The sequence below is a fragment of the Polypterus senegalus genome, chromosome 1 (genome assembly GCF_016835505.1).
Source record: "Polypterus senegalus isolate Bchr_013 chromosome 1, ASM1683550v1, whole genome shotgun sequence".
Classification (NCBI taxonomy): Eukaryota; Metazoa; Chordata; class Cladistia; order Polypteriformes; family Polypteridae; genus Polypterus; species Polypterus senegalus.
The window spans coordinates 85,741,425-85,769,084 of NC_053154.1; the positions used below are offsets into that span (position 1 = coordinate 85,741,425).

The 27,660-nt window shown below is 38.2% G+C and overlaps 1 protein-coding gene across 1 annotated transcript; it reads right to left on the reverse strand.

The window, feature by feature from the left end:
• Positions 1-7,394: 7,394 nt before the first annotated feature.
• Positions 7,395-22,629, reverse strand: jtb (jumping translocation breakpoint). Its single transcript, XM_039752738.1, has 6 exons — positions 22,505-22,629; positions 18,088-18,299; positions 17,651-17,688; positions 14,051-14,136; positions 12,587-12,666; positions 7,395-9,031 (listed from the first exon to the last, which is right to left on the reverse strand). The coding sequence occupies exons 2-6, from the start codon at positions 18,201-18,203 to the stop codon at positions 8,875-8,877; spliced, it is 477 nt and encodes a 158-aa protein (XP_039608672.1). The 5' UTR covers positions 18,204-18,299; positions 22,505-22,629; the 3' UTR covers positions 7,395-8,874.
• Between the last annotated feature and the right edge of the window lie 5,031 nt (positions 22,630-27,660).

Below are 27,660 nucleotides of genomic sequence, written 5' to 3' on the forward strand. Positions count from 1 at the left end.
AAGTGTTGGCCAAACACCCCTGCTAGGGCTCTGCTGTCCAGCTGCCTTCCTGTGAGCCTTCGCTTGCTCACACCGGCTCTCTCTCTCTCTCTCCACGCTGCTTGCTGCAACCTCCGTCTTTCTTTTTCTTTACTTTTTCATCCCCCTAGCCGCCTCGTGCTTCTATTTATGATGGAGACGTGATTCACCTGTGGCAATCAGTGTCTCCCGGGAATAATTACGGATGCGGACGACTCCTCACCTGTGCACCTAAGTGAGACTTGCCCGCACCGCAAATCACCCCAGGAACCACTTCAGCCACACATCACCACACCCCCTTACTAAGCCGCAAGTGCAGTGATTATTTATTTTAAAAATGGCCCTTTGACATGAGCTGTGGACCCACTATACCACATACTGTAATTCAATACTTGCCCCATTCTTTTACATCTATATACAGTCAAAGTAAAAAGTATGTGAACCCTTTGGAATTATCTGGTTAACTGCATGAATTGGTCATAAAAAGTGATCTGATCTTCATCTAAGTCACAGGTACTGATATACACAATGAGCTTAAGCCAATGACACGCAAAAAAAATCTACTCTTTTATTTTACAAATGCATTCAATATTCACAGTGGTTGTGGAAAAAGTAAGTGAACCTTGAGAGTTAATAACTGGTTGACCCTCCTTTGGCAGCAATGACCTCAACCAGGCACTTCCTGTAACTGCGGGGGGATTTTGAGCCCATTCTTCCCTGCAGAACTGCCTTAACTCTTCCATATTCTTTGGTTGTCTTCTGTGTATGGCTCTCTTCAAGTCATTCCACAGCATCTCAGTAGGATTGAGATCTGGGCCACTCCAAAAGGCGGAGTTTGTTCTTCTGAAGCCATTATGCTGTGGATTTGCTGCGATGTTTGGGGTCATTGTTCTGTTGATGGACAGGCACCCTCACATGATCCTGGAGAATTTGTTGATAAACTTGTGAATTCATTTTCCCCTCAATGATGGCAAGCTGCCCATTGCCCTGATGCAGCAAAGCAGGCCCAAATCATGATGTTCCCTCCACCATACTTTACTGTAGGGATGATGTTTTGATGTTGATATGCAGTGCCCTTTTTATGCCAAATGAAGTTCTGCTTGTTTCTCCCAAATAGTTCAGTTTTGGTTTCATCACTCCACAAAACATTTTCCCAGTACCGTTGTGGAGTGTCCAAGTGCTCTTTCGCAAACTTCAGGTGTTCAGCAATATTATTTTTGATAGCAGTGTCTTCCTTCTTGGTGTCCTGCCATGGACTCCTTTTTTGTTCAATGTTTTGTGTATAGGTGACTCATGAACAGAGATGTTGGCCAGTTCCAATTACTTCTTCTTCAAGTCCTTGCTGTCACTATAGGGTTCTTCTTTACCTCATTGCTGACTTGCATTGTGCTCTTGGCATCATCTTGGCAGGGCACCCACTTCTAGGCAGAGTAGCCACAATACCAAATTGTCTCCATTTATAGACAACTTGCCTAACAGTAGACTGATGAAGATCTAAAATCTTTGAGATGACTTTTTAACCCTTTCCAGCCTTATGTAGATTAACAATTCTCAATCGTAGCTCTTCGGACAGCTCTTTTGTGCGAGGCATGATTCCCATCTGGATATGCCTCTTGTCAAAAGCTCAAACTTTACAGTGTTTTTTATCAATCAAAGTAATTCTAGGCCCCACCTCTGAACTTGTTTCATTAAATGGACACCAGGGGCCTCATGTATAAACGGTGCGTACGCACAGAAATGTTGCGTAAGAACTTTTCCACGTTCCACGCGATGTATAAAACCTACACTTGGCGTAAAGCCACGCACTTTTCCACGGTACCTCATGCCTTGTCGTACGCAAGTTCTGTGCTCGGTTTTGCAAACTGGCGGCACCCAGCGTCAAAGCAGTGCTACTGTTCTTGTGTGATTACTCATTATTTTCATTACGCGGCTTTATTAATACACAGAAACTAACCGCATATTGTTTATTAGTGTAATGCATCTGATTGTAATTAACTCGTAACAATATAATGGTCCAGGGAACAGCCATAGTATTTTAAATATCATAGCTGCTTTAGCGTTGTTACTCTCACTTCTCCTTCTTCTTCTTCTTTCAGCTCCTCCCGTTAGGAGCTGCCACAGCGGATCATCTTTTTCCATATTTCTCTCACTGCACCACCCGGAGTATTTATATCACTGTATCTGAGTGTGAATCACAGCAGCAGCTGATCGGAAAGAGAATTATCGGTATACGGCATTAAAGACACGCTGTCTCAGCCACTGCAAAACGTTTTAAAGCCTTTCCTGTACGGACCTCGCGGTTCAAAACAGTTTAATCCCAAGAACTTTAAATGCAGCCAATCAAGTGCTCCTTATAGAACTGTTTGTACTTATAAATACAATCACCCCACTGTAAACTTGCACTATAGTTATAATATCGCACAACCTGAGCCACTTTATAAAGCGTATTTACATATGATGACGATATCATTTTTAAGGTGAAATGCAGCAAAATATGTTTGTTAAATTATACAGATAAAACTTTAACTTCATTTAAATAATCTATATTCTTCACTGGGAGTGTCTTTAAGGATAGAATACTTAAACATGTACTACGAAGATATTTCAATGTTCTTTAAACGTTTTGAAGAATCGGCGCTAAGCTTACAGATGGCTTAACGTCTATTACAGAGCTGATTGTATGGCGATCGGTTACTTGGAGAAAGAAAAGCACTGACTGCAGGACGGCTACGCCAATATATATTGAATATAACACAGAAAGAGAAAATAACAACACAACTAAAAACGCAGCGACAAATTTCGGCAAAAGTGAAATGCTTGTGTCATGAGCACAAACGTTCTTTAACTCCTATCATCATGAAAATGATATCACGTATACATCTCAGTATTTTAGTTATTCAGAGAGCTGTAATATCACGAATGTCATGGATTCTGTGTCCAGTTGGAGGAAGAGAGACAGTTTATGAAGCAAGTAGTGATTCACACACACAGAGCACACAGAAAATCAAATACAAAACAAAGCATTTAACGTGCTACTTTAATTACGATGTGATTTTAGAAACTGGTTAATTAAACAATTTTAAGATGAATTTTATGATGTTCTACTTTAATGACAAAATAAACTACGTGATTAAAGTGGAAATGTCGAGATTGAAGTTGACATTTCGTGCTTTTTCCCCACCGTGTGCCCTTTTTCTCTGTACCCTAATAAGCTTTCATATGACACTCAGACAGTGGGCTTACAACTCGCCTTTTCATGGCGACTTTGATATGTGACTTCTTTTTTATTTCCGGCACTGTGCGATTTTGTGGATGTGAGCTTTCAAGTTTCTCCAACACGCTATGCCACTCGATCAACTTCCTTTTGTTGATTATACCACGGCTTATTTGAACAAATAGCATGTTTTTCCTTTGCCTCCACTTGGTATTCGCTGAAATTCTTATATTTTCCCCGTGCTTTTCCCATTGTCTTTTCACAGAAGGCTGCGCTTAAGGGCGATTTATATTGATTTGCATATTCAAAGAGGCGTAATTCTGGGAGGAGTTGGGGCGTTACATAAAGCGCGTGCACGAGCGTTAGTTTTCACTCTGATCGGGATTTATGTAGCGGAAGAACGTGGAAGTTGGAGTACGCAAAGATTCCTGCATCTGGATTTTTCTGTACGTAACCACATTTCGGCTTTTGTGCTTACGCCATGTTATAGTGCGAGTTCTACGCACGGCGTTATACATGAGGCCCCAGGTGTGCTAAATTCTTACTGCAGTGACCATTTAAAAAAGTCTAGCTTAGGGTTTACTTACTTTTCCAACCTTCAGTTTCACAGTTTGAATGATTTATTCAATATGGTCAAATATTCTCTGAAAATCTGTGTATCTTTAGTTATAGGAGACTGTGTTTGTTCATTATTGTGACTGACATGAAGATACAATCATGTTTTATATGGGAATTAGACATAAATATAGAGAATTCCTAGGAGTTCACATACTTTTTACTTTGACTGTATCTAAACCAGTATTTCTGAACATTTATGATCTCAGAACACAGTTTTTCCATTCTATTCTTGGCCACCTCTGTTCCCCCAGGCTGCCTTCCTGAAAGACGAAGGTGTAGTCATGCTTCCACAGCTTCTAGAGGCTCATTACTGTACTACTAAATCCATGCTGCTCATGTCACAGATATACAGTAGTTTCAAAGGAGCAGCTTCGTAGTCATTGGGTATGTAGGTTAGAACGAAACACACTTGGGCAATTAGTTACAACCAAAATGATGCAAAGCCTTTGGCTTGTAACATCAGAAAACTTTGAAACATGACTTCCTATAAACAATGCCTCCTTTTTACATATTTCATAATTAATGTATATATCTATATGCCAACTGCCAGAAAGCGATTTATTTGTTTTAAACATCCAATCTAGACTCATTATCTAAAAGATATACATCAGACAAGGTATCAGAAAATCCTAGATATTACAAATGCACAACAACAAAATGGAACAACATGTAAAACATCACCTTGTGCAGTCCTTTTACCATGGTTCACTACTCTTCATTTCTGAGCATAATTTAAATTTTCATAACATTATGTCTTTGGGAAGTAAAAAGGAACAGTGATCAAATCATCCACACACACGGGGTGAAAGTGCAAACTTTGCAGTGACTTGTGAAGCTACAGTGCAGTGTTGTGTCATCTGCCATTGTGGAAGAAACAACATCAGTAATCAGCTTCTTATGTGACTTACAGTGGTGTGAAAAACCAGTGATTAAGTGATTTCTTATTCTTTTGCATGTTTGTCACACAAAATGTTTCTGATCATCAAACACATTTAACCATTAGTCAAATATAACACAAGTAAACACAAAATGCAGCTTTTAAATGATGGTTTTTATTATTTACGGAGAAAAAAAAATCCAAACCTACATGGCCCTGTGTGAAAAAGTAATTGCCCCCTGAACCGAATAACTGGTTGGGCCACCCTTAGAAGCAATAACTGCAATCAAGCGTTTGCGATAACTTGCAATGAGTCTTTTACAGCGCTCTGGAGGAATTTTGGCCCACTCATCTTTGCAGAATTGTTGTAATTCAGCTTTATTTGAGGGTTTTCTAGCATGAACCGCCTTTTTAAGGTCATGCCATAGCATCTCAATTGGATTCAGGTCAGGACTTTGACTAGGCCACTCCAAAGTATTCATTTTGTTTTTCTTCAGCCATTCAGAGGTGGATTTGCTGGTGTGTTTTGGGTCATTGTCCTGTTGCAGAACCCAACATCGCTTCAGCTTGAGTTGACGAACAGATGGCCGGACATTCTCCTTCAGGATATTTTGGTAGACAGTAGAATTCATGGTTCCATCTATCACAGCAAGCCTTCCAGGTCCTGAAGCAGAAAAACAACCCCAGACCATCACACTACCACCACCATATTTTACTGTTGGTATGATGTTCTTTTTCTGAAATGCTGTGTTCCTTTTACGCCAGATGTAACGGACATTTGCCTTCCAAAAAGTTTAACTTTTGTCTCATCAGTCCCACAAGGTATTTTCCCAAAAGTCTTGGCAATCATTGAGATGTTTCTTAGCAAAATTGAGACGAGCCCTAATGTTCTTTTTGCTTAACAGTGGTTTGTGTCTTGGAAATCTGCCATGCAGGCCGTTTTTGCCCAGTCTCTTTCTTATGGTGGAGTCGTGAACACTGACCTTAATTAAGGCAAGTGAGGCCTGCAGTTCTTTAGACGTTGTCCTGGGGTCTTTTGTGACCTCTCGGATGAGTCGTCTCTGCGCTCTTGGGGTAATTTTGGTCGGCCGGCCACTCCTGGGAAGGTTCACCACTGTTCCATGTTTTTGCCATTTGTGGATAATGGCTCTCACTGTGGTTCGCTGGAGTCCCAAACCTTTAGAAATGGCTTTATAACCTTTACCAGACTGATAGATCTCAATTACTTCTGTTCTCATTTGTTCCTGAATTTCTTTGGATCTTGGCATGATGTCTAGCTTTTGAGGTGCTTTTGGTCTACTTCTCTGTGTCAGGCAGCTCCTATTTAAGTGATTTCTTGATTGAAACAGGTGTGGCAGTAATCAGGCCTGGGGGTGGCTACGGAAATTGAACTCAGGTGTGATACACCACAGTTAGGTTATTTTTTAACAAGGGGCAATTACTTTTCACACAGGGCCATGTAGGTTTGGATTTTTTTTCTTCCTAAATAATAAAAACCATCATTTAAAAACTGCATTTTGTGTTTACTTGTGTTATATTTGACTAATGGTTAAATGTGTTTGATGATCAGAAACATTGTTTGACAAACATGCAAAAGAATAAGAAATCAGGAAGGGGGCAAAAAGTTTTTCACACCACTGTATATAATCCAGTGGGTGAAACTGATACAGTAACAAGTAAAAATAATAAAGTGATCATATTTGTGAAATATACATTAAAGTAATGAAGTAAATTGAATGAGGATACTGAGTTGAAGTGATTGGACAAAAGTTGTCATATTTTTATCAGTTTCAATAACATACGAGCAATGTTCAAAAAGTTTCCGCACTTTTATATTTCCTCTGGAAATGATGAAAGCGAGAGGAGTAATAATTGGACATTAAAAAGTTGGTATGACGCTGGGGACATTGAATCGCAAATGAAGGTGACTATGTAAAATGTGATGTAGTTTGTTTTTCAACTTCTTAATAAATAGGGACAAAAAAAACACACAGGCTAACAGTTCTGGGAGAGTGAGCTTACTTTTTAGCCCCATTACCGTCCAAGTCCGTTAGTCAGTACTCCATTGACAACCCAAAGATGTGCATGTCACCATAATGTGAGATTCTAAACTAGTCTGTGTTTACTGAGCCTCAGGGCATCATCTGGCATTGTGTCCTGCAGCGGCTCTCACCTTGTGTGTCATGTTGCTAGGACACGTTTAAAACATTACATGACCATGTAATTGAAAACTTTGGTTCAGAAAATAATTAATTATGGCTATTTCAAAATCTGACATTAACTATTATTAAAATATTCAAAACACTAAAATTCTTCTCACATCCTCTGTATTTTCTTAATGTTTTGCCCAGCAGCAACTACGCATGATTGGTGAAGGAAACATCTTCAGGGAAGCCACTTCTTAAGTCAACTTTGTCAGAGTTTTCCAGATATGTGGCGCAAGGTGATGATGATAAAAGAGAGTGATTCGGCTCGACTTCTAGAGCTAGTTGTAGGTGGAACAATTTAAATAAGGATTTGGGGGAGAAGAAAGATGAGCGTAAGAAACAAAGAAAGGGAGAGAAAGGCTACAGCAGATCAGTGCATCTAAATTCTTTTACGCAACAGAACTTGAAAAATGTATAAGGATGTGAAAATATTTAAAAGGAACAGACAGGAACACATATGTATTTATATATAAAAATGCATCAACCATTTTAATTGCTTTAACATCTGTCATGAAAAACAACTCAACCAGATAAACCAATAAAATACCCATTTTCATGTTTAAAATAAATAATGTCTGATTCAGAGCAAATTTCTTCACTTTAAATCGCTAGAAATGTGTGAACAAAGGATTTAGAAAGATCTGCATTTCTTTTGGTGAAGTTAGAAGCACAAAACTGCTGAATTATTTTATGTCACTAATACTCAGACCCTTTGCAGCATTTAACTGCTATTTTTCCCTCTCACTAGTGTCCTAATTCCCTGCCCTGTATGTGTCTTTCCGTCACACTCTAATCATGATTTCTAGATCTCATATGATTGCTTTCCCAAAACAGTGATTAGGACAGTGATTAGGACTAATCTGGTTTAACACTTCAGAAAATGAAACATCTCTATACTCCTCAGTCACAAGGCAAAATTAATACAAGAAGCATTCCTATACTCCTCATTATATAAATATTAAATTTGTTGTAGTAATGTTCAAGGTCCTAAAGTAATAAAAACTCTGAAAACCCATTGATGGGAACAAATAAAGCCTGTGCAATGTTATATATATCAAATACTTGAAACTCTAATAACTTCTATACAAGTGGGTTCTCCATCTATCCATCCATTTTATTACCTGGTTTATCCAGTTCACAGTTTCTGGTGGCTGAAGTGTATCCTAGAAGCACTGGATCCTGGGAAGGAACCACACCCATTACAAAGCACAAGGATGAAAAATAAAAGCTGCAATTAATTAGTAAATCTGTATCTTTAAAGAACAGAACAATGTGTCCGTTAAACAAAACTCATGTTATTAAAAGGGTACCAACACGATGCTTAAATAAAGATATATTGCATACAGAATGAAATCAATAAAAGTTAAAGGCTATTTTAAATTACATTTCCATTTAAACCTTTTGTAATTCTTAGCAAAACCATTTTTGTCTGATCTCTGGTAAAAGAAAAATAAATCTAAAAGTGAAGAGACTAAGCAATAAAAACCCATGATCTTACAGAATTTCTAAACATACTTTTATCTGGCAGAAATGGAATGAGTGCATCGTTAGATTTGTTTTGTCTCTGAAATTAAATGACTGCTTAAGAAAACCAGACATTTTAGAACCATTAAAAACAAAAATGGAAAAGAAATTTCAATCTCCATAATTTGTCATATATCATTTTGTGCTACCAAAATGGAGATGTTTGCCCTTGTAAATATGAATTTTTGCAGAATTGTAACTGAGAAAGCAAAAAAGAGATCATGGCAATCAAGCAAAAACAGCTACATTGAGTAGCAAATCATATAAAAGTGGCCACAAGTTATGGCATTTCTAAATGTTACAACACATTGCAAAAGTCTTTGTTTACACCAGAGTTCCTGTTCATTAAAAAGAATTCAACAATCCATGAAGAAGTTCATTGTATAGACTAGTAAATCCCAAAGTCTCCATAGGACTTAAATAGATTCAATCTGCTTGCGCACTTTTTCTGAAGCAAGTCGGTCCAATGCTCTTTGTCGAAACACCACTAAGACTGCAAAAATGACAGTCAGTCCAACCATGGAACCTTCAAACTTCCAGAATAGATGCTCCTCCATTACAGCAGAACGACAGCTTAAAAGAAAAAAAGATCATTTGCTGAGTTATTCAGTTACTCACAGGCATATTTAAATAGAACTTATTTAGGTAGACACAATCATTCAATGTACAATGTGAAAAGTGTTTAAAACTGTGATGGGTACAATCACAGCCCAGGTATTTAGACTGTGCCCCTAATACACTCCTGGCAAACTCTGTGGGACTGCTGGGAACCCAGATAAATGATGGACAGCTCAACAGGTCTATGTAGTCTACAAGAGATCAGATTTCGGTCTTTTTCTTGAATTTCCACCTACAAAATTCCCTTTTGGCTCTGGGACATTAATACTACTGAAAATCTGGCAGAATTGCTCATTTTGAAAGTATATTGTAGATAAGAGGCACGATATGGTTCCCCCAAAATAAAACTATTTAATGAGTTTGTTGACTAGATAAGTAAAATGTTAAAAGATAAGAGAAAAGTTTGCGTTGGTCACTTCTGAGTATCATATTGTCCAGGTCATCTCATTTAGCAGTCACTAGAGCAGTTCTTATTTCAAGGAATGAATAGTTTTTTCGGCACAGCAAACCAAAGTATTTCTAAAACAGCATTTAAAGATGAGATTTAAACCATGGGGGATTCTTTGACTCGTCAGATTTAATCTACAAAGAATGCATTGTTAAAGTGGTGCAAGAATACTTATTGGTAATAACTGTGAGATAAAGTCACCCTTGGTGTTCTTTATTGGGAAGATAAAGATGACAATGACAGGGAATGGTAGAAAAGTCAGATCATGTAGAGAGACCAAACATCTTCTCCCAAAAAGTCAGAATGAATGAGGCAATCAGAGGATCAAAGATTGGACATCTAAAAATATTGCTAACATGTTTGATGATAGCTATTAATCCTTTGAACTGGTAATGTGCTTTGGAAAGTCAAACATATTTAGCTCCCAATTTAATTATCAGAAACACATAGGACTTGGCACTACTGTATACCACAAGGAAAAGTTTTAGATGGAGACGAAGCTGTAATTGCACAGTGAAGCTATGCAAGGAAGCCTGACCACAATTCATGCTTTTATTGACAGCCGACTTTTTCTTTGCTGAATGACTTACATAAAATGGGTATAGAAAAGAATCACTCCCCTTCAAAATATTAACATTTTGTTGCTTTGCAGCCTGAAATAAAGACATACGCACAAATATCTTTCCAGCTGTATTTATTCAACGCAACCTATAACAGCCAAGTGAAAGACATAATAGCACCAGTTCAGAAAAAAATGAAAAAAACAATCAATGAGATGGTTCAAGGATCACCTCCCACCCCCTCAACTAAAAAATAACTTAATTAGGCGTAACTTATCACATTCTCCATTGCAACCAAGCTAACTGGCTTCCATCTATGACCAACTGTAATCATTCTGATTAATTCAGCGTTAAAACAGACAATCGTAGTGCATTTGAGTGCTTGGAAGTGCAACTAGAAGCAAGTAATCAACTATGGATGGCAAAGCACTGTCAAAAGATCTCAGGGATAAAGTTGTAGACACGCACGAGTCAAGAGATGGATACAAAAAAATATTTAAAGGCTTTGTCGATCACTAGGAGCACAAAAAAAGTTAATAATCGAAAGTGTCTGGTACTACTAGGGACCCTTCCCAGATCAGGCCGTCCCTCCAAACTAGATGGAAGAGCAAGAAGGAAACTGACCAGAGATGCTACCAAAGCACAAGTCAACTTTGAAGAAATTACAGGAATTTTTGACAAAGAGTGGTCATTGTGTGCCTGTAACAGCGATATCACAAATGCTCCACAAATGTGGCTTATATGAGAGGGTTGCATGAAACACCACATCGAGTCTCAACTGAGCTTTGCCAAAACTCAACTTGAAGATTCTGAGACCAATCGAAAAAAGGTGTTATGGTCAGATGAGACCAAAACTGAACTATTTGGCTTCAGTGCCAAATGGTATATCTGGTGGAAAGCCAGCACAGCTTACAATCCAAAGAACACCATATCTACAGTAAAGCATGGAGGTGGTAACATCCTGTTATGGGGGTGTTTCTCTGCAGCAGGGACTGGGGCACTTGTCAACATAGAAGGAACGAATGGATAAGGCAAAATACTGTCAAATTCGTCAGGAAATCCTGTTGCCCTCTGAGAAGAAGATTCACCTTCCAACATGACCATGACCTGAAACACACAGCAAAGTTGACCACACAGTAGCTGAAGGAGATAAAGGTTAATGTCCTTGCGTGGCCTAGTCAGAGCCCAGACTGACACCATAGTGAAATTCTGTGGAATGACTTGAACATTGCAGTCCAACAACGGTCAACATCTAATTTGACCGAGTCTAGACGTGAAAAGTTGGTAGAGAAGAATCTTAACAGAGTCATTTCTGTAATTAAAGCAAAAGGTAGTTTCACACTGTACTGACATGGGGGGTGATCATTTAACCATTTCAGTGAATCCAAGCAGATACATTTTTTTCCTGAACTACTGTTATTATATTTTTCACTTGGCTGTTTTAATTTGCATTGAGTAAACACAGCTGGAAAATATGTTTTGTGTGTGTTCATTTCAGGCTGCGAAAACATTTTGAAGGGGGATGATTCTTTTCTATACCAACTGTAGATGTAATGGAAAGACAGACAGGATTAATAACCAATTGCCAGGCTATCTGCAATAAGATGAATCAATAGTACTGGTCACTGAAAGTGGAACAAATATTATCAAAGTGATTGGGAGAAAGGCATGTGAAACTGCACAACTTGAAAGTGAAAGTATGGCAAGGTCAACATAAATATCTAACAAAATTATGCAGCTAATGCTAACTGGCAGAAGGCCTGAAAGTGAAAATAAAATCAGCAGGAACAAGTCATGAGGGACACAAAATGAGGAAAGCACACCACATGCTTGTTTTAAAAATTAAGACCTCTTGCACTGCCGGGAAGAGTATTTTAGGATAATACAAGGATAAGGGGACATGAATAGGTGGGAGCTTTGCACTTTAGGCAGGTAACTAGAGAAATTCTGAATATTAAATAAAGTACAATTTGTCTGATAATGTCAAATGGTGGTAGACAAAGCACAGGGCTGAAGATGAAAGCACTGAATTTGATAGTTGTTTCAGGATGTGCAGCTGCTGAGCTGAAAGGAAAAAAGCAGCAAAAAATAAAGGAGGCTCAAACAGTGTGTGTGCAGTGTGCCAGGTTGTGGCAGATGTGCTGGCAAGTTCAGTAAGCCTTCATGCATAGCAGCTGCAAATCTGAGACACTGGCAGAGAGAGAGAGAGAGAGAGAGAGATTCTAGATAGAGATTCTAGATTAAGGCAAAAACTGGTAATGTGAGCCCTCTGAATAGCAGACAACAAAAGGATAAGAGCAGAGACAGGAGCATGTACTAAATGCAGCCAGTTTGACCAGTTTGTGGAATGACTTTTCCAAAGGAATAAACTACCAACACAAATAGTTTTATGTTACATTATAAGTCTGCTGCCTATCATTTTCATCTGATTATTAAAACTTAACTGACAATACTCTGTTAAGAAGAAATTGTTATTAATCATTTGCTTTAGAATGTACTCACCTTTTGTACTCATCTCTCTTGGATTTGGGACATCTGATAATTTCAACATAACCTGTCATGCTACAGGCTGATGAAGACTTCTGCAAAGTTTAAAATGGGATTGCATTTAGATTTTAATGAGAGATTTTATATTTATTATGAGCGCATACTCATTCAGGTTGTACAACTCACTCGAATGAAAACACAAATAAGTGAAGATCCCTTTCAAGTTTAAAGTTATTTTAATGATTTATTTTGAATTCTGTTATTGCTTAGTCACAAAGTGGAGTAGGCTAGAATAAATTCCCTTTCTAACCAGTTTGGCTGAACCTCATATTGACTGTGTAGTAGAGCAAAGTTTCTTTAGGATAAGAGGGCCTATGATTTGATACACCCTAAACAGAAAAGCTGTATGCTTTCTACAGTATATACAATATTTAGAATGCTTTCTTACAGTAATTCAGTCTGATGCATATATTCATTTGCAGGGTTGGCTTTCAGTTTGATTAAATGCTTGGTAAACTGAGAACTGTTTGGGATCATGTATTATCTGAGGCACAGATGGAGGAAACCTTTTGGATATATTCATCAAGCAGAACACTGCAGCTAAGCCCAGAAAATGCTGCATGTTCAAATTTGGGTTGCCTTGGCGAAGACATCATCTCTTGTCAGTATGGGCAGTGAGGCATCCTATTCTTATTCAGTTAAAATGCTGCAATTATGTGGAAATAGGAGTTTATGATATGTGTAGAACTCATGAATATGGTGCATGTTTCTCAACTTCCTTACAGGTCACAGGACTGCTAATTTCTGGGCTTCCCAATCACTGGCTTTAACTATGCCATTCTCCTCTGCTAATCTGATAGTATTAAAAAGATTAACAGGACAGTATATTGGGACAAGTGTAGTAGTGGACTACTTGCGTAGGAAGTGGCCAAGGGCGCGCTCTTACTCAAATAAGATGCAACTTAATGACGGTAGGGTAACCAAACACTTCTCTGGCTGGCTTATGATGGGCCACAGCATTTTGTGGTGTATAGGATAGGATTTCTTACTCAAATATCCTTCTGCATTAGGTAAAGCATTTTGATAGCAATGACACTCAAACCCATTATGCAAACTAAGCTGTAGAAAAAGAATTTGTGTCAAAAAGATTACCTCTCTTTTTTAATTTCATATACACAAATAGTATACACTTTTGCCTTTTCTTAATAATATACACTGACAAGGTTGAGTATAAGAATTCTAAATAAGAAATGATTGACACACTTTTATTTTTTAAGTGAACAACACAATTTCAAACCGACAAAAATAAACTTAAACTTCCTAGGTTTTTTAATTACAGTATGTATATTTGCAAGAAGTTGTCAGAATGCACCTGTTGATGTTAAACAGCACACAAATAACCATGAAACAAATTTACATCAGGAATTAAATGACAAGAATAACACTGCAACACACTGGAACTGAGAGGACTATACTCACAGATTCGTAAGGGGTGCATTTGGCACATTCTTTAGAAACTACAAACTCTTCCACCTGCCAGCAAGGTGTGGCTGCTGCATCCATCTCTGCGAAAATCACAATAAGAACATCAAGATATATTTCCACTTAAAAACAAATCAGATTAACAGAAACAAAAAATATACTGGGTTTTTGACCTGCTTTATTTATTTTACAAATATTATACTCATGTTACGTTATTTTATGTGTTTAGTAGCTAAATGAAAAACCGAATTACTACTTACAAGTACATACAGTTTATGGAAGATCCCATTAGCAGGAGTTGACTGATATACTGTATCATAGCGAACATATAACATAATTGCTATCCAATCTAACACAAGTCACTTTAAAAGGAAAAACCATCCATGTTGATAAATTAAAAGAAACTTAAGAACTACATCTTAGAAATCATTATTTAGATTTCCAAATATATTTTATTTTTAGAGTTATGTGTAGGCTTTATACATGTATTAAATATAATAAATTTAAAATTATATGAAGCTCAGAAGTCATGTTGTCAATGAAGTGAGTGAATGAAGTGATGAACAGTGTACCCAAGGGACAGAAAGTGGTGATTGGAGCAGATTTCAATGGACATATTGGTGAAGGGAACAGAGGAGACGAGGAGGTGATGGGTAGGTATGGTGTCAAGGAGAGGAATGAAGAAAGTCAGAGAATAGTGGATTTTGCCAAAAGGATGGACATGGTTGTGGTGAATATGTATTTTAAGAAGAGGGAGGAACATAGGATGAAATACAAGAGTGGAGGAAGATGTACAAAGATGGATTACATCCTATGTAGAAGAGTCAATTTGAAGGAGATTGAAGACTGCAAAGTGGTGGCAGGGGAAAATGTAGTTAAGCAGCATAAGATGGTGGTCTGAAGGATGATGTTGGAGATCAAGAAGAGGAAGAGAGTGAGGGCAGAGCCAAGGATGAAATGGTGGAAGTTGTAAAAGGAAGACTGCAAGTTTGAGTTTAGGGAGGAGGTGAGACAGGCACTGGGTGGCAGTGAAGAGTTACCAGACAATTGGGCAACTACAGCAGATATAGTAAGGATGACAGCAAGAACGGTGCTTGGTGTTACATCTGGACAGAGGAAGGAGGAAAAGGAAACCTGGGGGTGGAATGGGGAAGTACAGGAGAGTATACAGAGGAAAAGGATAGCAAAGAAGAAGTGGGATAGTCAGACAGATGAAGAAAGTAGATAAGACATAAGGTGAAGAGAGAGGTGGCAAAGTAATGCTGGGCAGTATGACCAAAATCCTATATCACTGTATTTTTCAAAATTATACCGGTTTCACAGTATTCAACGGTATTTTTTACCCCCATGCATGAGTGGAGGTTAACCACATACAGAGGAAGTGGACGACGAAGAAGTGGGATAGTCATAGAGATGCAGAAAGTAGACAAGAGTACAAGGAGATAAGGCGCAAGGTAAAGAGAGAGGTGGTAAAGGCTAAGGAAAAGGCATATGATGAGTTATATGAGCGGATGGACACAAAGGAGGAAGAAAAGGACCTGGACAGATTGGCTGGACAGAGGGACCGAGATGGGAAAAATCTGCAACAGGTTAGGGTGATAAAGGGTAAAGATGGAAACATACTCAAAAGCGAGGAGGGTGTGTTGAGCAGATGGAAGGAGTACTTTAAGAGGCTAATGAATGAAGAGAACGAGAGAGAGTGAAGGTTGCATGATGTGGAGATAGTGAATCAGGAAGTACAACGGATTAGCAAGGAATCAAGGACAGCTATGAAGAGAATGAAGAATGGAAAAGCCGATGGTCCAGATAACATACCTGTGGAAGCATGGAGGTGCTTAGGAGAGAGGGCAATGGAGTTTTTAAAAAGATTGCTTAATGGAATCTTGAAAAGTGAGAGGATGTCTGAGGAGTGGAGAAGAAGTGTACTGGTGCCGATATTTAAGAATAAGGGAGATGTGCAGGGCTGTATTAACTACAGGAGGATAAAATTGATGAACCACAGCATGAAGTTATGGGAAAGAGTACTAGAAGCTAGGTTAAGAAGTGAGGTGATGATTACTGAGCAGCAGTATGGTTTCATGCCAAGAAGGAGCACCACAGATGCGATGTTTGCTCTGAGGATGTTAATGGAGAAGTATAGAGAAGGCCAGAAAGAGTTGTATTGGGTCTTTGTGGACCTGGAGAAAGCATATGACAGGATGCCTTGAGAGGAGCTGTGGTATTGTATGAGGAATTTGGGAATGGCAGAGAAGTATGTAAGAGATGTACAGGATATGTACAAGGGAAGTGTGACAGTGGTGAGGTCTGCGGTAGGAGTGACGAATGTATTCAAGGTGGAGGTGGTATTACATCAGGGATCGGCTGTGAGCCCTTTTTTATTTGCAATGGTGATGGACAGATTGACAGACAAGATTAGACGGGGTCCCCATTGACTATGATGTTTGCTGATGACATTGTAATCTGCAGCGATAATAGGGAGCAGGTTGAGGAGACCCTGGAGAAGTGGAGATATGCTCTAGAGAGTAGAGGAATGAAGTTCAGTAGGAACAAGACAGAATACATGTGTGTAAATGAGAAGGAGGTCAGTGAAATGGTGAGGATGCAGAGAGTAGAGTTGGCGAAGGTGGAAGAGTTTAAATACTTGGGATCAACAGTACAGAGTAACGGGGAGTGTGGAAGAGAGGTGAAAAAGAGAGTGCAGGTAGGGTGAAATGGGTGGAGAAGAGTGTCAGGAGTAATTTGTGACAGACGAGTATCAGCAAGAGTTAAAGGGATGTTTTACAGTATGGTAGTGAGACCAGCTATGTTATATGGGTTGGAGACGGTGGCACTTACCAGAAAGCAGGAGACAGAGCTGGAGGTAGTAGAGTTAAAGATGCTAAGATTTGCATTGGACATGGCGAGGATGGATAGGATTAGAAATTAGTACATTAGAGGGTCAGCTCAAGTTGGATGGTTGGGAGACAAAGTCAGAGAGGCAAGATTGCGTTGGTTTGGACATGTGCAAAGGAGAGATACAGAGTATATTGGGAGAAGGATGTTAAGGATGGAGCTGCCAGGCAAGAGGAAAAGAGGAAGGCCTAAGAGGAGGTTTATGGGTGTGGTGAGAGAAGTCATGCAGGTGATGGGTGTAACAGAACAAGATTCAGAGGACAGAAAGATATGGAAGAAGTTGATCCACTGTGGTGACCGCTAACGGGAACAGCCGAAAGAAGGAGGAGGAGGAGGAGGACCAATGTTAACTGACAACTGCAAAGGGGCAAAATGAAAATCATGCTTAATTTCACGGAAATAGTTAACAAGAACAAAAATATATCCTGAATTATCAAGCCCAATGAAGTGATTTTTTCCTTTTTTAAAGCTTGGAATGCAAGGACAGGAAAACAACGGATTAGTTAGATGCAAGTTGAAAAAGGTACTATTGTTGATGAAAAGCTTGTTTTATTTGAAATATGTATTTTCTTATATCCTGTATTTCCCTGGGAGGGTAGGTGCTCACAAAACCGATTATTGCAAATAAAATATATAAGGAATTTGCTTGTTTTCTTGCTAGGAAAATACTGCACCTGGACTATGAGACACAGAAGAGAAGAATACCTGATTTGTCTTCATCCATGACTGCTGCTTCAAAAACACTGGGGAACAAAAAAAAAAATGAAACAAATGAACAGCACACTGAGATGTAAACTGTTATTTGGGAGTAACTGAAGAATGTGAATGACCTGGTGCTGCAATGATTTATGCTGTTGCCTCTAAGGTCCAAAAACCTGAAACCTGGAAACCTAGTTCCATCACAGTCTATTAGTATTTGCATATTTTCCAGGTGTTTCTATGAATATTCTCATGTTGCCCTGAGTCCACTCAGATCCCAAAGACATGCATGACTCTAAAGTAGTCCTGTTTCAGTGAGTACAGGTGTTCTTTCTTTAGTATCAATGGGATACTCTTAATTGTTCACAAGAAAGACTGAAACAAACAAAAATCAGTACTTAGCTGGGTAGGAAGAGGATATTCATTATTACAGAAAAACTCACCTAGCTGTAATTAAAATCCATACTGCAATGTAAATAACACCTTCTCGAGAGATGAAAGGCAGCTTATGAACCCGAGAGGTTATGCAGGACAAAGCCAGCATGCAGTCACTTTGCATTCTTTGGAGCAGAAGCCTTAAGCTGAAAATAGGAATGATGTCCAGGACTATGTACACATTTTGGCGTTATGTATTCCAAAGCAACTGGAAAATGATCTAGAAAAATTAAGAGATAGTAAAAAAGGGACAACTTAAATTATGTCTTAATATCACATCCCTGAAAATTGAGAAAAAGACAACATACAAATTTGCTTCATAACGAATACCATTGCTTCTATTTCAAAAACACAACTGCCAAAAGACTGGAAGTAATTGCTAAGCTTAGATAATTTATGAAAGATAGTTTGCTCAGTTGAAATGTAAACAGCACACTAAGAAAGTCTGAGAAAGGACACAATGGAAGGATTATATCTTGCAGCTGGCTTGGCAATGGTCCTGAATCTGTCAGGAGGAGCTGTTGGATGCTGCTGTAGAAAAGGAAGTCTGGCTACACTTCGTAGCCTCTAAGCCAAAAGGCATCTCTTTAGGACAAGAGGTTTGGAAAATAAGATAGTTGTCGTATATGTGGGTTACATCATTTTTAATGTCCTTTCCTCAGTATGTATAAAGCCTGTATTTTACAAAATTTAAAAAACAGACAGTTTTGATAAAGAAAAGTATTTTGAAATTATATGCGAGTATGGAAATATACAATAAAAATAAAATGATAAACAAATAAATACACAGAATGAGTATAACTTAAAACCATATGATAAAACAAAGACTTTGTGTGTATTTTTAAATATTGGTCTTTCAGATTTCACTACCACAAACTCAAAACAGTCAATAGTCTTGTGTTTAGTTTGGAATTACTCAGTTGCTGTGACCTTAAACCCAAATAACAAAAACTAGTGCAATGAAAAACATCAACTGCATAGGTGTTCCCTGTTTGACTTTTTTTTTTTTATGTTGATTTGAATTACTTTGTTAATCCCCAAGTCACAGTATGTGACTTTTAAAATCAACCGGCTGCACCAGTGAATATTTAGATGAATACTTAGGCAATCAATTATTACTGGAGTTAAAACTTCAATTTTTTTTTACCAATTTTTAGAGATCTGTCTTAAATTTGAAATTTAACAGCAGCCCTTTTTCTGCTTATCAGTTTCAAAGAGTCTAATTAAATCAATTGTGTTTCAATGTTACAAAACAATAAAACAGGCCAAGGGGGTGAATACTTTTTTTATTGGCATTGTGTAATTTCCCCAAAAAGATCATAAAATAAGACAATTACTAAACAATTACTGCCCTCTAGAGGAGATCAAACTACTGAAATTAATGTAAGGAAGTTATGGCCTGAATAAGGTCTTGAGGGGGTTTGGTGGTTTGCAGAACACAAACAACTAGCACTTGTTTGAAATATTTGCCACTAAATAACCTGAAAGGTTATTATCGGAAAAAAAAAGAAAAAAAAAAAAAGCTTAATCCAAACATAAAAATACAATTAACAGCATTACTGTGCATGTTCAAAGTACTAGGGTGTTGTATTGTGTATTCATAATAAAGAGTATTATCAACATTTATGGCTGCTATTTGGGAAGCAAACCTACGAGGAATTTTTGAAAATTCTAATAAAGGTTCAAGTATACACTGACACATTTTGCTTTTCATGCTTATATTACATTAACAATGAAAACAAAACAGCCTGTGATCTACCTAAATAAGTGAATAAATTGAAAAAGGTGGCCTTGGTCGACAGAAAACTTGTGGAGAACTGCATGGCCTGTGAACAACTGAGAGCTCTGAGAAGAAACGTGCACATCCTTACTTTAGAATCCTATGGGACACTGTTAACTTTGCAGGCACCTGCTGTCTTCATGGGCTGTGGAACGTCTTAAAGTTACATTACTGTCTCATTGTTAAATGTTAAATTTGACTTTACATTTATATATAATACATTATTTTGCTTTTGAATGAAGGTCAGCTCCCTGAATCATCTCAACATGTTCTACCTAAATTTATCCAGCATTACCCACTTTAAATAACAGCTCCATTTAGTTTTTAATAGTACTCTACCCACTGTTTAACTTGTAATTTATTACTAAACACTAAACATGGGTCCTGTAATGGACTGCTGTAGTACATGTAATACAGATGAAGACCAGTTATAATTCCAGCTCCCAATAACAAAAAAATTTGACTAACAATGTTAGGAAAATGGATAAAATATTTAAAATCAAAAGTGTTAATAGTAGAGCAGCAGAGCTCTGCAATAACATTTGACTGGCAAGTAGAAGCATACATGCTATATCCTCCTAAAAGATAGTTATTACAACATTACAAATTTTGTGAAATCACTAGGTTTTAAATATTACTGGCAGAATCTGCATATATAAAAATACTACTACTAATGACAACAACAGCAACAATATTATTTACATGTTGTAAAAGAACACTTTTGTTTACAAGTAGTATAAAATGACATGTTAAATAATTTAGTAAATAGTTTGGTTCAAGGTACCCACTTCACAAGTATTACTATTACATTTACTATTTAAAAGGCTTTTTTCCAGTGGTATAATTATTATTATGATAGACTTTGTCATACATGTTCAATATGCATTTGAAATACAGGCATGAAATAGATTGCTTCCATTTTTAATGGCTCACAAATAAGAAAGTTTGATTTCTTTCAGATGGGCACCTAGTTGCTAAAGAAGAACTTTAACATGAGTAATAATACTTTTTAAAACCTGAAAGACCTGATGTGGTTTAGTGTGGAGATATAGAGGCCAATGTTACTCTAAAACACTTATTTTTAATACAACTTTCAGCAAGCAATAAACTAGCAAATATAACATAAATAAAAGAAGAAAATTAATTATATATCAAAAAAAGAAAATTTAAAACAATTATTCCTTCTTAGCCTGTGTTTGGTGTGATGACAAATTCTTACTATCATTAAAGACATATTCATTAATAACAGGAATTCAATTCCAAAATCCCCAATCATTTGTTAAGCAGTGACGGAAAACATCAAATCGTTGATGCGATGGCTTCATGTGCTCATTCATCAAACTGGACCCTGTCCATCTTCAGTCTCCTACACTTAACAGACTTCCATATTTTGTTGATTTCTGTCAAGTGAGCAGTGATATTCTTTTTATTTTTAAATATGTACCATGGAGCATGGATACGCTTCCAATGACAATGATCAGAATATGGACAGTTTCGAGATCCCTTAGCTTTCTGAAAAAGCTATACAATGTCTAAATGAAATCTTATTTAATATGTCCTTTATTGTGATTACTACAAAAAACAAACTTCTGGTGCTGCATGAACGAACACATGTGCTTATTTGCATCCATATGTATTCACTTACACCAAAATCACACGCAAATGTTGACTGCATTCCTAGTCCAGGCAGCATTTCTAAATAAATAAATCGCTTAGAGTGCGCTTAGAGTACAAGCCAGAAGCATTTAAAGAACTGGGTGGGAACACACGTTACAAAATTAGCCAATCCAGTAGCTGCGTCAAAGATACCGCACAGTAGTCCAATGAGGTGATTGGCTAAATAACTGTCAATCTTACCATGACAACAACGCTACCAATGGAAAAAAGAGGAAAAGATACCAATTGGGTTGTAACATAAGTTCTATGCAAATGTAACGAATTTAAAAGACAGAAACAATTTTAAAGATTTAACTTGACTTTTGTTTGTTAATCATTGGTGAACATTTTTCCCTGATCGCGACAGACGCTGCTATTTAATATGTTTTTGGGATTGTTACTATTAGAATCACGTTTACTTGTGTACTAAACAGGAGTACCGAAACACGTATTTTCATCCCTTTAAAGTAACACACGTTTTTTTTACAGCCACTATACCTTAAACGCCTAGCTAGTCACTGTCATGACATGCATTCTGCATTTGTAATCCCTTTTTCACTAAATTATGTTCGAAGTTGCTCTAAATCGCAAACGCATGGAAAACGTTTATCCTTTCATTTAAATTCAACATATGACTGTCGTCATCTACATCTTATTTTCATCACTCTCCCCACTTAGGTTGACGGAGTTGTCAATGGCTTCTTCTTTATAAATCAAAGCTAATCCATTTTACTGTATTTCACACGAAGCAGAGAACATTGCTGTGGCCAGATATATATTCAAATTGTACTGATAGGTTCAGTATTTGCGATCTGACACATTAATCTGTTAACCATTATTTATTAATGCAATACAAGGCTACTGTTAAAAGGGAATTTTTAACTGTGAAAGGCGCTATAAAACACTCAGACTCACCAGCAGGTATCTTTATATTTCATAAGCTCTGAATCTGTTAAATGCCTTCAGGACAATATAATAATCTCACTTACTTTTGTAGACGGACCCAGCAGACGCTCATACTCGGAAACGCGACTGGAAATGCAGCATAACAGCTTCAAAACTTCCACCGTGGACCTGCCGCCATATTGAAAGTGGGTTTGCATAAAAGAAGAGAGAGGCAAGAGATTCGAAGGGAAAGGTGAGAAAGAGTATTACTGCCCTCTGGTGGTGGAGGTATAGATGTTTTATTTAGTTTTCCGGACTTAGTCTTCTCTTTTTATTTTTAGGGTCACTTAAAGACTATGCTATGGAGGTGATCTTGCTCTGTGTAAAAACGGTTTTAACATTTTTTGTTGTATTTTGCAAGTTTTCAGTCGCGGCAATGGCGTTTGACTTGTGAACGATGCAGCCCAAGTGTTCAGTGTTGAATTTCAGGCTTTTGAATCGACTTGCCACCAAAACATGCTAACTGTTTCGCTGCTTTCCGCGGTCAGGATGGCTCTGCAGTACAAGCAGATATATGCCAGTCTTTTCAAATTTACATACTGTTCATTTTAAAATACAGTACTGGTAAAAAGTTATAATAATAATAATAATAATAATATTATTATTATTATTGTTAATATTATTTTTATAAGTATGTGCACATATATAGTACCCTCTGTAATGTTTGGGACAAACACACATTTTTCCTTGATTTACCCCTCTGCACTATAGTTTAAAACTGCACTTCAGACAATTCAGACGTGATTAAAGTGCACTTTGCAGACTTTCATTTAAGGGTATTTACATATATTTTCGTCACACCATGTAGAAATGTCTATGTTTAGGATAATTGGCGTCACATGTGTTTGTGATTCCATTGCTTCATTAGTGCAGGCATAAGACAGATATCTCAGCAGCTTGCTTCTACCCTCTGGAGTATGTAGTTGCCATTGTTCGACATGAGAACAAGAGTTGTGCCAATAAAAGTGAAAGAAGCCATTATGAGACTGAAAAAACAAGAATAATACCATTAGAAACACACTGGTAAAACCTTAGGATCTGGAGCATCATTAAGAAGAAAGAATGCACTGGTGAGTTCAGTATTCACAAAGGGACTGGTATGCCAAGGACGACCTCCACTGCTGATGACAGAAGAACCCTCACTATGGTAAAGAAAAAGCCCCAAACGTCCATCAGACAGATCAGGAACAGCCCTCACATTGCAGATCTGTCTGTGTCAGAGGCTGCTATCCACAGAAGACTTCAAGAACAGAAATATAGAGAGCACATTGCAAGATGCAAACCACTAGTTAGACACAAAAACATTATGGCCAGATTACAGTTTGTTAGAAAGGGACTGCAGAATTATGGAAACACATATTGTGGACAAATGAGACAAGGATGAGTGACGATTAGAGTAAAGTGTAAAGACAAATAAGAACTGCCAAAGATCCAAAGGATACCACCTTATGTGTTAAGCATGATGTTGGAGTTGTTGTGGCTTTGATAGGTATGGTTGCCATGCACGTCCTGGCATAATAAAAAATTTAAGTCTGCAATCTACGGTGGGTTGGCACCCTGCTCAGGATTGGTTCCTGCCTTGTGCCCTGTGTTGGCTGGGATTGGCTTCAGCAGACCCCCGTGACCCAGCGTTTGGATTCAGCAGGTTGGAAAATGGATGGATGGATGGAAGTCTGCAATGTGCACTTGAATCACCTCTGAATTGTTTGATGTACAATTTTAAACCGTGGGGCAGAGGGGTAAATCAAGGAAAAAATGTGTCTTTGTCCCAAACATTATCGATGGCCGCTGTACGATATAGTTTATACAGATAATTGAATATATACTGATATAGATAGATAGATAGATAGATAGATAGATAGATAGATAGATAGATAGATAGATAGATAGTGTAATGGAATGCAATGAAGAACTTGTATCTTGAATGGGATAGATGAACTCTTGCCTGGCCGCAAGCCCACTATATTACCGTAAATGGAAATTGTAAGTAGATGGATGTCCCAACTGGGATGGCTGGTGTTCCTTTTCCTGGGTGGGACTGTGAAACTGAAGGACAGGGGGACTTCAGCCATACCATCTGCACTTCATAACAAACAATCCACCTGAAGCTAAGTCTGTTTGGCCCCGGCTATTACGTGGATTGGAGACTATTTAGGAAAAGCTGACAATTACTGCTTGATGAAGTATTGATTAGGCCATCAGTGAGCTCTTACCCTGTTTTCTCTGTGTGGATCCCAATGCTACAGTGCAGTGACGGGCACAGTGTGCTGTAAAATTGGTGCAGTGCTTTGGAAGAAATGTAAAACTGAAGTCCCGACTGCCTGTGTCAAGAAAGATCCCTGGGCATCTTTTATAAAGAGCAGGGTGTTTCCTGATGTCCTAGCTAAATTGTTCACCATGGCCTTGTCATTTTGGTCCCCAGTCATTCTGATTTGTTTGTCATTAATAATTATTTTCTGTATATTTTCTGAGTTTGGAATATCAAAGATTGTCCTGTTTGATTATTTTTTCAATTCATGGTCTTTGAACTTACAATATGTTTTTGTCATTATGTTTTTATTTTTGATGCATGGCCATTTTGTGTTGTAGGTGCTACGATGACTTCTTGGGTGCAGCCATCAGCAGTGTGTCTGTCTGCGGAGAGAGTGTTGACCTTGTTGAGTGGTTTACTTACCTTGGCAGTGACATTCATGTCTCTGGTGACTCTTCCTATGAAGTCAGTAGACGGATTGGGAGAGCATGGGGGGTCATGAGGGTGCTGGAAAGGGGTGTGTGGCACTCCCGATATCTACGCAAAAGGACGAAGGTCCAAGTCTTTAGAGTCCTGGTGCTTCCTGTCTTGCTATATGGTTGCAAGACATGGACACCATCCAGTGACCTGAGATGAAGGCTGGACTGCTTTGGTACTGTGTCTCTCCGGGAAATCCTTGGGTACCATTGGTTTGACTTTGTGTTGAATGACTGGTTGCTCATAGAGTCCAGAATGAGGCACATTACCTGCCTTGTGAGTGAGCGTCATTTACGGCACTACGGCCATATGGCGCGTTTCCCAGAGGGTGATCCAACTCATAAGATCCTCATTGTTGGGGACCCGAGTGGCTGGACTAGGCCAAGGGGTCGCCCATGTAACACCTGGTTGCGGCAAATAGAGGGTCATTTCTGGAGGGTGGTTCTTGACCGTGTGTCTGCCTGGGGGGCTGCCAACCAGGATCCCGAGATGTTTTCATTGTGTAGTTGGTGCAGCAACACACAATACCAGTGCATGCTCCCCAACTTGACTTGACTTGCATGCTCCCCAACTTGACTTGACTTGTTGCTGCAATGTATTATGCATTTGCTGGGGGTGGGATTCCAGGAAATCATGCTGCATGACTGGATTGTGAATATGATTTAAAAAAACCTTGTGTATGATTTTTATGTGGATTATTGGTTTAGGGTTTCACTTATTGGTTTTGGCAAAATGTTTTTGTACTTCACAATGTTCACTTTAACAATGGTTACTGGCTAAGTGATTCATTTCCTTGTCTTTATTTTCAGTTTCGGACTTCACAGTTTTCTCTTACTGGTAGCACAGCATGAAAGTTCCATTAGGGCTCACAGCTCACAAGGTGATCAAGTGACCAGTCAAGAACTGAACAGTTCCAGTAGACCATGGTATCAGGAACATTTCTTTTGGGGATGGTGAACGTAAGATTTCTGGTTGGGAAGGAATCAGAACTTGTACAGAAGACTGAAAAATATTAACTACATGCAGACAGACTTACGTTTTTGCACCCTATGGCTCTAGAACCAACCCTTTCAGTTAAAAGTAATTTCTCTACTATTGTGAAGTTGCCTCAAACAAAAGACTCCAGGTGGGTGAGGTGTACTTACAAGTCATTAGCTGGATGCAGTACAGTTGGTGTTTGTTACATAGGATGTGATGGCTGCCTCAGTGTGACATATACTTGTACAGAACAAAACCTTGACATTTGTTTTTAAGTATTCATTGAAGAACTATTCAGAGTATCTGACCTTTAAGTGACCTTAGATTTGATATTCAAAAGGGTACTATATTGTTAGTCTTAGTCCACTGTAGTCTTAATAACATTTGCAATGACAAAATAATCTGTATCTATGTGTGTCTCAGTTCTCACCTATAGTCTCAAGCTCTTGTGTACAAGCGGGCAAAATTTAGTTCCTGCTTTCAGTTGCTGAGCTCACTCGCCATGACAAGGTGAGGAAGTAGGCCATATGGACTGACCTCAAAGTAGAACCGTTGCTTTTCCAGATTAAACAGAGCCAGTTGAGGTAGTCTTAGCATGTAGTTAGGGTATCACTGGGTGTACCTGGGATGGTCCTGGGAGAAGACTGAGGGGCAGATGCAGGATATGCTGGAGGGGGAGTATATCTCTCACGTGACCAGAATGTTTCTAAGTTGTCCCCATAGGTCCTTGGCGTAGTCACTAGAGAGAAGGAATCCTAGTCAGCTCTGTTCAACATGTTACTCCTAACCCTCACCAGTAAAGCAAAATGTTAATAATGATGGCATCATTTTTAGACTTAAAAACATTTGAAAGATTCCTTAAAACTCTGGTTCTTGGATATTTATAAATCAAAACATCTTCTGTTTTCATTTACAGTATGCAAAAGAGATCCTTATTGTGTTCAAGTGTTTTTGTAGCTTCTGCCCACCTATTCCAAATAACAATAACGCACATAGTACTCATCTCTGCACCTCCGAAACATTAAATATGGCACTATTAAATGTTAGAGCTTTAACTAACAAAACGTTTTTTATCAACGATCTTATTAGTGATAAAAAAATAGATCTTATTGCACTAAATGAAACGTGGCTGAATTCAGATGCCGCGCAGTTTTAATCGAATCTGCGCCTCCGGATTACAGTTTTACTCATGCAAACCGCCAGGGAAAAAGGGGGGGCGGATTGGCTAACATTTACTCGAGCCGATTAAAATGTAAAGATGTCAGTTTTGGTAAGTTCAAGTCCTTTGAGTATCTCGCCGTTGTTATTCATGGAGATTCTCAAGTTCTAGTACTATCCGTGTATAGACCTCCTAAATATAACGCGTCGTTTTTTGAGGAATTCTCTGACTTAATGTCAATTTTAATTACTAACTATGACACACTCCTAATAGTTGGCGACTTTAATTTTCATATAGATAATCAGTGTGATCTAAAAGTAAAAGAATTTATGAAC